Source organism: Hemiscyllium ocellatum, chromosome 26 (genome assembly GCF_020745735.1).
Source record: "Hemiscyllium ocellatum isolate sHemOce1 chromosome 26, sHemOce1.pat.X.cur, whole genome shotgun sequence".
Taxonomy (NCBI): domain Eukaryota; kingdom Metazoa; phylum Chordata; class Chondrichthyes; order Orectolobiformes; family Hemiscylliidae; genus Hemiscyllium; species Hemiscyllium ocellatum.
The window spans coordinates 1,782,572-1,794,706 of NC_083426.1; the positions used below are offsets into that span (position 1 = coordinate 1,782,572).

Consider the following 12,135-nt stretch of genomic DNA (forward strand, 5'->3'; position numbering starts at 1 on the left):
TGCACAACACACAGAAACTTGGGTTGATGTGCTCATAAATCAACTTGACAACCCTGTTACCCCGCTAGCTTTAGTCACTGAACTGCATCTAATGTAAACAGAACACAGACAAAATGTGTTAAAGAAGTGAAGCCCATCAGCGAACACCCAACATCTTCAAATGTATTACACACCCTCCAAGGAAATGGCCTTGACCCTCTCTCCCTCTCCTGGGACTAGCTGTCTGTGTTGGTTTATAAGCAGTTTGGCCACATTGCAGATTTGGATCAAGAACCATTTCCTTACTTCTGCAGCTTCTAAAGATCTCATCTGCCAGAGTGATACAGCCCATATTTCACTGAGTACATCAAAGAAGTGTTTATCATTCTCCCCAGTACTGATCTCTGTAGTATCCTTTATCACTCTAACATTTCTGGACCTTATCACTTCATACTGTATGAGTTCTCTGCTGCCAATTCACGCTGATATCTTTGACAGTTTTTGATTTACTTCGGACCCGTTTGAGATTATTGAAAGGGGTGTGGGGTGAATGCACGGCAGACAATGAATTCAGCAGCTTCTTCAGAAATAAATCGTGCTTTTTCACGTGAGTTTTATCAACTACTGGGTCAGCAATGTTATTTCACACATGCAGTAGCTTCATCAAACACTCCCAGGACAGGGACAGCATGGGGTTAGATACAGAGTAAAGCTTCCTCTACACTGTCCCCATCAAACACTCCCAGGAGAACTACAATACAGGGTTAGATAGAGAGTAAAGCTCTCTCTACACTATCCCCCATCAAGCATTCCCAAGGCAGGGACAGCATGGGGTTAGATACAGGTCAAAGGTCCCTCTACACTGTCCCCGTCAAACACTGTCAGGACAAGGACAGCACGGGATTAGATACAGAGTACAGCTTCCTCTACACTGTCCCCTTCAACCACCCCAGGACAGGGACAGCATGGGGTTAGATACAGAATAAAGCTTCTTTTACAGTTACTCACTTATCCAAATCAGCCTCTCCTCGCCTCTCCCTCTGCCTTCCTTATCTCCTCCTTTTTGGATCCATGAACTCTGGGAACTTTGGGAACCCACAAGGTGCACATTCACAGATTAATGCCTGATTGATAATGAAGTGTATTACCATATTACCCTGATTATACGGACACAGGGAAATAAAGTCATTTGTCGTGAGGTTCCCTCTTTGTTTCTATAATTACACCAAGTATGTCTTAGTGGGGAAACTACTGAAGTCAGCAGAGAGCAGACTGCTAACTGGCTACGATACAGTCTGTTTCAGTATCCCAACTCAGGAAGGGAGAATGATCAGGCAGGATTCCAAGCTTGCTGCTATCAATCTTCTCTGACAAAAGAGAGTGAATCTCAGGGGACAATGGGATTTGTTTCTGTTCTGATAATCCTTCCCTGAAAACCAATTCTTTTGGTGGGAGAGTCCAGAACAAGAGAGAGAACCTTAAAATTCAAGCCATATCATTTAGGGGTGATGGCAGGAAGCAGTTCCTGACACAAAATCTAGAACTGTCTCTCTCCTGCAAAATGCAGTTGAGGTTGGGAGTCAGTTGAAAATGTTGAGACTGAGATAGGTATAGTGTTGTTGGGTAAAAAACATTAAAGAGCTTTGGAATCAAAGCAGGTATTGAGATGTAGACCAACCATAATCAAGAAACTGAATGGTTGTCTCATATTTGTATCTTCCTAAATGCCCTTCCACCAATCACTGGGTGTAATTCTATCCTAACCACACCCAGCAGAAATGGACGCTGTTGACTGGCTGTTGTTGGTCCTGCTCAATTTTACACTGTAACAAAGTAACTGTTCTCATGGCATTGGGTGAATCTGTTCTAGAATGTCAAAAAATCCATCTAGTTCACTCTGTCCTGTTGTGAAGGAAATCAGCCGTTCTCCATGGACACCTGCCACTGGTGGGTTGGTTAAATTCACCCGCACTCTCTCAGCTTTCACATGTGCCTGCTCATTCAGATGAGGAGTGAGGAGAGATCTGTGACTAAGGGAGCTGGAGCCACATGACCTCCACATCTCCAGGAAGAGAGCTAGAGGCAACTGCTCATTGTGTTGTAGGGACTTTTAATTTACTCTTTATTAATTACATGCCTTTGATGCCTTCATTTTTGACTTTGCAGATTATGGGCATGGAAAAATGCATTTGTTGCCAAGGCTCCAATGACCATTTAATCCCACGCACACTTAACTACCCTAGTTTCTTAGCAACCACACTGATACCATTTAGCTGTCCTTGAACATTCGGATTTGACCCACAATGATCAGGGAAAGTGGTCGATAGTGAAAATAATAGTATTTGTTGTTATATGTTTGATTTTAAAAAAAATTAGTTTGAGTTTAGAATCCGAATCAAAAAGATTAGATAAAGATGAGCCATAGAGTTATACAGCACAGAAACAGACCCATCAGACCAACCATAACCACGCCGACCATAACCACAAGCTAAACTAGTCTCACCAGCCTGCACTTGTCCATTATCCCTCCAAACAGTTACTATTCATGTCTCTTAAATATTGTAACTGTACCCATATCCACCATTTCTTCTGGAATTCCATCCCACACATCAATCATTCAGTATAAAAAAAATTGCCCCGTGTTTTTTTAAACCTTTCTTCCCTCACCTTAAAAACATGCCCCTGGTCTTGAACTCCTTCACTATTGGAAAAAGACACCTGCCATTCACCTTACCAATGCCCCTCATGGTTTTATAAACCTCTACAAGGTCCTCAACCTCCTACGTTCCAGTGAAAAGAGTCCCAGCCTACCCAGCTGCTCCACATGACTCAAACCCTCCGATAGCAACAGCATCCTGGTAAATCTCTCCTGATCCCTCTCCAGCTTAATAATATCCTTCCTATACCAGGGTGACCAAAACTAGACAGAAAAGTCCAGAACAAGCTTCACCAATGTCCTGTACCACCTCAACATGGCATCCCAACACCTGTACTCAAAGGCCTGAGTAATGAACACAAGCAAGCAAATGCCTTCTTAACCACCCTGTCTACCTGTAACACAAACTTCAAAGAATTATGTACCTGAACCCCTAAGTCTCTCTGTTCTCAACACTACCCAATACCCTACTTTCAATTGTATAAGTCCTGCCTTTGTTTGCTTTACCAAAATACAATACAGTCCCTGCACTGCAAGATCAGAAAACTTGGTTCTTGTTAAGTAGCAGCCTATCTGGCTCAATAGTAAATTATTGAGTTAATACACTGGCCATTATTGAACTGGAGCTTATTGAACAAAGAGTTCTGGGTTTATTCCCTACAAGATGTTAGGAATATTCTTGGTGATGAGGTTACAGAGTACAACCCTGCTGCTGCTGCTGATGGCTCACAGTGCCTCTTAGCTTCCAGGTTTAGCCTGCTACCTTTACACCTTACAAGTTGGAGACAAACTTTGAACCTCCACTAATAATATTGTGGACGAGCATGTCTGCACCAGGTACTGGTTCAATAGCGGATATGATTTAAAGTGGATTATTTCCTTGTGTTAGTCAGTTAAGTACTGCACAGTTTCCCTTTTCAAAAAGGCGTGAATGAATGGCTGAGAAAGGTTTCTTGTATTCATTCACAGGAAGCAGACATTGCTGGTTAGACCAGCATTTACTGCCAATCCCTCATTGCCCAGCAGCCTATTAACAGTCAACCACAATGCTAATGGATCTGGAGTCACATGTAGGCCAGACTAGATGAATTTGACAAGGTTCCTTCCCAAGACGGCACTAATGAACTAGATGAGTTTTTCCCAATAATCAACAATTATTGTCATAATTCCAGATTTTTATTGAATCCTACATCCTACTGGTATGGAAGGTGCTAGCTATGAAGAGAGGTTGAGTAGGTTAGGTTTATTTTCAATAGAAAAATGGAGATTGAGGGTGGACCTGATTGAGGTTTACAAAATCATGAAGGGTATAAACATGGTGGTTAGAGACAAACTTTTTCCCAGGGTGAAGGATTCAATAATCAGAGGTTATGCTTTCAAGGTGAGAGGTGTAAAGTTTAAGTGGGATACACGCAGCAAGTACTTCACACAGAGGGGGGTGGGTGTCTGGAACGCGTTGCCAGCAGAGATGGTAGAGGCAGGCACGGTAGCTTCATTTAAGATGCATCTGGACAGATGCATGAGTAGGTGGGGAGCAGAGGGATACAGATGCTTAGGAATTGACCGACAGGTTTAGACAGTACATTTGGATCAGCCGAAGGGCCTGTTCCTGGGCTGTAAATTTTCTTTGTTCTTTGTTCTTTATCTACCATGGTGGGATTCAAACCCAGATCCCTGGAACATCACCTGGGTCTCTGGATTAACAGTTAACTGATAGCATAATTAAACTATTGCCTACTCAAGAGATAGAGTATCCTTCTCAACAAGTCCCAGACATTTAGAGTCATAGAAATATACAACATGGAAACAGATCCTTCAATCCAACCTGTTCATGCCGACCAGATGTCCCAACCTAATTTAGTCCCATTTACCAGCACCCGTCCCATATCCCTGTAAACCCTTCCTATTCATCTACACATCCAGATGCCTTTTAAATGTTACAATTGTACCAGCCTCCAACACTTCCTCTGGCAGCTCATTCCATACACGCACCACCCCTGAGTGAAAAAGTTGCCCCTTAGGTCCCTTTTATATCGTTCTCCTCTCACACTAAACCTATGCCCTCTAGTTCTGGACTCCCCGACCCCAGGGAAAAGACTTTGTCTATTTATCCTATCCATGCCCCTCATGATTTTATAGATCTCTATAAGATCACCCCTCAGCCTCCTATACTCCAGGGAAAACAGCCCCAGCCTATTCAATCTTTCCCTGTAGCTCAAATCCTCCAACCCTGGCAACATCCTTTTAATTTTTTCTGAATCCTTTCAAGTTTCACAACATTGTTCCGATAGGAAGGAGGTCAGAATTGCACACAATATCCAACAGTGGCCTAACCAATGAACTGTACAGCTGCAACATGACCTCCCAACTCCTGTATTTAATACTCTGACCAATAAAGGAAAACCAACCAAATGCCTTCTTCACTATCCTATCTACCTGTGACTCCACTTTCAAGGAGCTATGAACCCGTGCACTCCAAGGTCTCTTTGTTCAGCAACACTCCCCAGTACCTTACCATTAAGTGTATAAGTCCTGCTAAGATTTGCTTTCCCAAAATGCAGCACCTCACATTTATCTGAATTAAACTCCAGCTGCTAGTCCTCAGCCCGCTGGCCCATCTGGTCCAGATCCTGGAGTTTAAGACTAAAATTGGGCCCTTGAAGACAGAAACAGGGGAATATATTACGGGGAACAAAGAAATGGCAGAAGTATTAAATTGGTACTTCAGATCTGTGTTCACTGGGGAAGACACAAACAATCTCCCTGAGGCTGAAGGACCTGAACTGAAGGGAATCTATATTTGCCAGGAATTGGTGTTGGAGAGACTGTTAGATCTGAAGGTTGATAAGTCCCTGGGGCCTGATGGTCTACATCCCAGGGTACTGAAGGAGGTGGCTCGAGAAATCGTGGATGCGTTGGTGATTATTTTCCAGAGTTTGATAGATTTGGGATCAGTTCCTGCGGATTGGAGGGTGGCTAATGTTATACCATCTTTTAAGAAAGGTGGGAGAGAGAAAGCAGTAAATTATAGACCAGTTAGTCTGATCTCAGTGGTGGGAAAGATGCTGGAGTCTATTATAAAGGATGAAATTATGACACATCTGGATAGTAGTAACAGGATAGGTCAGAGTCAGCATGGATTTATGAAGGGGAAATCGTGCTTAATTAGTCTTCTGGAATTTTTTGAGGACGTAACTCTGAAGATGGATGAAGATAGAGCTCTCAAGGATTGTGGAATCAGGGTTATGGAGATAAGGCAGGAACAGGATACTGATTAAGGATGATCAGCCATGATTATATTGAATGGTGATGCAGGCTCGAAGGACAGACTGGCCTATTGTCTATTGTCTCTATTGTCTATTGTCTATTGTAATCTGAGGTAACTCTCTTCGCTCTCCACTACACCTCCAATCTTGGTGTCATCTGCAAACTTACTAACTATACCACTTATGCTCACATCCAAATCATTTATATAAATGATGAAAATTGGTGGGCCCAGCACCGATCCTTGTGGCACTCCACTGGTCACAGGCCTCCAGTCTGAAAAACAACCCTCCACCACCACCCTCTGTCTTCTACCTTTGAGCCAGTTCTGTATCCAAATGGTTAGTTCTCCATGTATTCCATGAGATCTAATGTTGCAAACCAGTCTCCTATGGGGAATCTTGTCAAAAGCCTTACTGAAGTTTGAACACCTTACTGAAGTTTGCTAAACTTAACAAGGGTTTCCAATGTCTTCTTTTTCAAAGACCTAACTTTGGAACTCACTCAAAAGCCACTCCATCAGGAACACCTCAACAACTGCTTGCCTCCAAGTTCCTCATTTCTGTCTCAGGAGATAATGTCCTCTGGGATTCACGAGGCTGTAACCTAGCATCTAATCACCAGCCTGTACCATTTGCAGAACTTTAGTAGAATACCCCCTTTCCTGGATATTCCTTTGCCCAGACACGTTAACAGATCATCACTACTTGTTGACTTTTCATTGCCCACTTGCCAGCTCTCTGGCAGACAGTCTCCTTGACATGAAGCTGATAAAGTGACTTAAGGTTCATCACCTCCTTCTTCATGTATTGCTAACAAACTGCTTGCAGCCTTTTAACTGCTCTGAGTGACCTGTTCAGGGTGGCCTATTGAAAATCTTAAAACAAGGCCCACTTGTTCCTCGGCACATTGGAGCATCGCTAATATTTCGGAATGGTTGAGTGTATCAACAGCTTGAAACTGTTTGGTTCTTGAATGCTGGCTTGCATAGTACAAACTGAATACAGCAAAATGGTTTACATCTTACACTTGACCAGTGATCTAAGATGATAGAAACTGGTGGGCAGGACGGAGAGGGCGAAGGAGAAATTCAGCCAATTCAGATTCAGGGCAGAAACTGGAAGGAAACTCTGCAGAAGAGTTCGTTTGGGCTCTAATGTTCGTTTGGGCTCTAACGTTACACTTACTTCACATTTAATTAATGTTAAGACAGTGCCTCATTCTGGAATGTGCGGTATAAGTAAACCCATGGTCAACTTGTATGTGCTGTTAGTTAGCAGTAGCCTTCCATCCATATTCCTGAACAATCATAATTCAAAGCTGTGGCAGAGAGGGAATGAACTCGACAATTAGAATCAAACTATGTTATAGAGCTAAACCGTTATTAATCACGTGATGAAATTCAGTCCAAAGTCCTTTCAGAGAACCAGCAGTTTAGAAACATTCTCATCTGCTCAGCAGCCCAGTTTGGAGGTTTATTACCTAATGTATGCTAATGCAGGAAATGTATTCATATTGAATACATTCAGAGGCAATATGTCACGGCAGTGACAGAGACCACGCAGCTAGCTGTACCTCAGTATACTAGTTTACTCACACCTCACTGGGGACTATGTTAATAGAAAACAGAGAGCTGCTTGTTAGTAAAAACCATCACCACAAATGCAGCATTTCACAAAAAAAAGCTGCACATTCTTAATTAAAATGTATGGAAGCTGGGATCTTATATTAAAGAAAATATTCCTGTCACAGTCTAAAGAAGTACAGAGAGTAGTGAGCAGAGGTATTTGCACAATTTATCAACAATTGAAAGCTGTCTGACCAAAACAGCAGAGCCCAGTCCAAACCAGCAGATGCCATGGATGCAAAAGGGTTTATTTTACAAGGATCGTTTGGCTAGGAGGAGCAGGAGTGTGAATGCCTCCCGAGACCCCAAGAGGAAACGTTCAATCTCCATAAGCCTCAGGCATCCCCCCCACTCCCCCTGAAATGCCCCTTTGGCCTGAGATTACTCAGGACCTGCCTACCTGCATTTCCCTTATGTGGGTACACCTTGAAACTCTGGGACATTTAGGGTTCTACAGGAGAGGGAACAGGGGCAGGTACTTTTTGAAGTGAATTAGTGTTCTAATTCTACCCTGTGACAGTGTAGCACTCCTTCAGCACTGACCCTCTGACAGTGCGGCACTCCCTCAGCACTGACCCTCTGACAGTGCGGCACTCCCTCAGCACTGACCCTCCAAAAGTGCGGCATTCCCTCAGCACTGACCCTCTGACAGTGCGGCACTCCCTCAGCACTGACCCTCTGACAGTGCGGCTCTCCCTCAGCACTGACCCTCTGACAGTGCGGCACTCCCTCAGCACTGACCATCCAACAGTGCGGCACTCCCTCAATACTGACCTTCTGACAATGCGGCACTCCCTCAGCACTGACCCTCCAACAGTGCGGCATTCCCTCAGCACTGACCCTCCAACAGTGCGGCATTCCCTCAGCACTGACCCTCCAATAGTGTGGCACTCCCTCAGTACTGGCCCTTTGTACTGAGATTGATAGCCTGCATTGCTGCTGTAAGTCCACAAATAGATTCAAGGTGTTTCAAATGGTTCATTATCTGAAATTCATTGCCAGGTTAAAAGCTCCATCCAGCTCCAGAATGAGAAGCCTGTAGCTTGGCTCAGAGGCTGGAAGTGCCAGCTCATGACTTGCATGGTTAGATTTTCTGATCATCGCAAGTCAGGTTTGGATTATACTAGTCCCAAGATACTGAACCACCTTCTGCAGGACTCTCAGTCCAGAGATAACAAGTGTGAGCTCCGAGGCAGTGCTGGAGAGCAAGGTTAAATGGGGATGAATGCCATTTACCTGCACTGTCTCCATTCCTCTTCATGTTATTAATCTTTAAAAACCTCTTGATTTCTGTCTTGAAGCTGCTCAGTGATTGAGCTTTCACAGCCTCTGGCATGAAAAATTCCAAAGATTCACTATCCTTGATGTGGAGAAATCCTTCTTCATCTCAGTCTTAAATTCTGTAACCCTTATCCTGAGGCTACTTCCCTGATTCCATTGTCACTTGCCATGGGGAATTATCCAATCTAGATCCATCCTGTCACAGTCTAAAAGGATTTTGTAATTTTTCAAGAGGCTAAATGTTATTATTTAAAGCTGTCGTCAATCTCTCCTCCACAGGGGTGGCTTGGTAGCTCAGTGGTTAGCACTGCTGCCTCACAGAACCAGGGACCAATGTTCGATTCTACAGTTGGGTGACTGTGTGGAGTTTGCTCATTCTCCCCATGTCTGTGTGGCCCAGTGGGTGCTCTGTTTCCTCCCATGGCCCAAAGATTTGTGGGTTAGATGGATTGGTCATGATAAATTGTCCAAAGTGTTCAAGGATTATGCAGTTTAGGTGGGTTACTCATGGTAAATGCAGAAATAGGGTCTGGGTGGGATGCCTTTGGAGGGTGAGTGTGACTTTGATGGGCCAAATGGCCCGCTTCCACACTGTAGGGATTCTGTAAAACATCACAACTATCCCAGGGATCAGTCTGATGAATCTCTATTGTACTTCCTTAGATAAAGATAAAGATGCTCCAGGTGAGGTCATACAAAGGCTGTATACAACTGCAGTAAGACACCTTTATCCTTAGACTCAAATCCTTTGCAATGAAGGGAGCAGACTGTTTGAACTGAAGAACACCCAGATCCCTTTGCACACCTGTACTTGCCAGCTTACCACCACATGAAAACCTTCTGCTTTTTCTATCAAACTGAATAACACTTATTGACACTGTATCTGTCAGCCATGTTCTAGCCCATTCCCTCAGCCACTGAAGGAAGTGGAAAGACTAGAATTTGGTATTCACTTCTTTAAATGAACCCTTAGCATATTCCCGTGTATTTTATGGTAATATTCATGACCTTCATTGTGCGTCGAGGACACGTCCTGCTGGTTTGATGGATAATTTTACCATCTCTGCTCCTGGAGATGAGAGGTACCTCAATACAACCAGCATTCGATGTTCTAGTCCTTGACTGTGTCAGAGCAAGGACTTCAAGATTTGGTGGGAAATATGAAATAGACTTTCACCATCATTACTGTGTCGCTCCGTGCTGGGAAGTACATCGATCTATGTTCACTGTGATGGCTCTGTAGGCCATTAGCTGCCCAACAATGTACTGGTTCACAGAGGAGGGGCAGTCAGAGGTTCTGCTGAGCGACAGAGTAAGTGAGGGTCCCAGGGATCCTGCCACTGGCCAAGCAAGTGTCAGCTCCTACCGGAGGGAGACCCCTTGTTGTGAGTGCCTGCTAATGTTTGCAATGCTTGCTGTGCTGGGGAAGTGCATCTCATGGTGTTTCTCTCTCTCTCTCTCTCTTTCTCTCCTCTCTGTCTCTCTCTCTCTCTCTCTCTCTCTCTCTCTTCTCTCTCTCCTCAGCAGCTGGGGAATAAGCAGCTTGCCTTCCAGCAGCAGTTCCTTCAAATGCAGCAGCTTCAACAACAGCATCTTCTAAACCTCCAGAGGCAGGGACTGGTGACACTGCAACCCGGACAGCCCACTGTCCCTCTGCAAACACTCGCACAAGGTAGGTACAAAGCAGGCACCTCACCATTATCTCAGTTTCACCAGCTCACAGGGAATCTGTGAGTCCAACACTGACAGGGACCAGGTCACAGTTAATTCCTGACCCAGGCACAGAGATCCCTGAGACCCCCAGGTACAGTAAAACCCAAGATCCCCAGATACACTGACCCTCAAGACCCCAGGCACAGTGAACTCTGAGATCTCCAGGCACAGTGATCCCTGAGACCTCCAGGTACTGTAAATCCCAAGATCCCCCAGGTATAGTAACCCTTAAGACCCCAGGCACAGTGTCCCCTGAAACCCTCAGATTAAGTGACCCCCCCCCCCAAGATCCCCAGGTACAGTGACCCCCGAGACCCCTAGGCACAGTGACCGCCTGTCCCCACCCTGGGTACAATGACCCTTGCCCCCACACCTTAGACTTGCGGGTGCAGGAAATTAAATTGTTGCATTGTAACAAACCCACACTAAAACCTGACCTTACCCAATGTCCTTTAGGACATGTAGTTTATTATACCCACTGGGCCTAGGCACATGTGTAACTCCAGTCTCTGCCCATTCTGCCTGACATTTGGCAATCCTGTGAAATGTCAAGTCAGGCCTGAGCAATAATAATGGCCTTGTCCGTATTGACCCTGTTGCACTAATTGTGAGGGAGGTCATTCAGGGCTTAACCACTTTGAAAAAAATTGTTTCCACCTCAGGATTAACTTTTACATTGTTCCTCAATGCTTTTTAAAAATTCCATCGCAACGTGGCTCTTCAGGTTCTGTTTCTGTAAGAATGAGGGCAGAATTCATCAGGATTTGGGAATGACAGCAATTAACCCACATTCTCATGCTTCTAATTTCCACTTTCAGCTCAATTCTTTTAATGATTGTGCTTTCTATGTTAAGTTAAGGCAGTGTCTGTATCCCCAAATGCATCCCATCGCCACTCTTTCCCATTCAATCAAAGGCTGTGGTGATGAGTTAGGCTCAGAGCCTGAGGCAAAGTCTTAACAACACACACAAAAAAACACATCGGAGAGGAGTCTATTCCTGTTGTTGTGATTGGATTAAAATATGTCCCCATCTCAATATTTTGCAAACACCGACTGATTATTTATATCCATAGTAGAAAAGTCACAATTAATGATTTTGATACAACTGCAAACTAGCAACTAATAGGAGATTCAACCTTTCGATTTAATAAGTACTGCTGCTCCTGTCTTGGTAACTCGCAGGAAGTGCAGTGTCTCTAATTAGTGTCACAGAGAGACACTGAACCTGTTCAGCCATCGTGACAACTCAACTAATGGCCAGATCCGTCAAAACTCATCACTAATTACGCAATTCTAGATTTCAGAAAGAACACTTGAACTTGTTCCCTCTTAAAACTCGTTTAAAACATGCACTGTATCTGGGTTCCTCAATTGCTCAATGAATGAACTCAGTGAGTTACTAAACCAAGTAACTCTGGGTTCAGTTCCCAGTACAGGTTACCAGTCCTTGAGGATTATTCTGGAATCTCCAGAAATTAAAGATTCATTTTGTCACAACGAAAAGATGTGTCTTCCTTTCTCATCTTCTGTGACACACTTATATTTACCAATGATAAACATTCAGATTTGAGAAAATGTTTCACTGGCTGTGATGGTTAAATGGGGGAAAGTCAC

General features: G+C 44.1%; 1 protein-coding gene across 5 annotated transcripts in view; it reads left to right on the forward strand.

Annotated features, from left to right (window-relative positions):
• foxp4 (forkhead box P4) overlaps window positions 1–12,135 on the forward strand; it is a 390,222-nt gene that overhangs the window by 282,827 nt on the left and 95,260 nt on the right. For 4 of the 5 annotated variants that reach the window (XM_060845038.1, XM_060845041.1, XM_060845039.1 and 1 more), the window contains one exon: window positions 10,332–10,479. In XM_060845038.1, the coding sequence (XP_060701021.1) occupies window positions 10,332–10,479 (148 nt within the window). The remainder of the gene's footprint in view (window positions 1–10,331; window positions 10,480–12,135) is intronic. The other variant, XM_060845040.1, reaches the window with a different exon arrangement.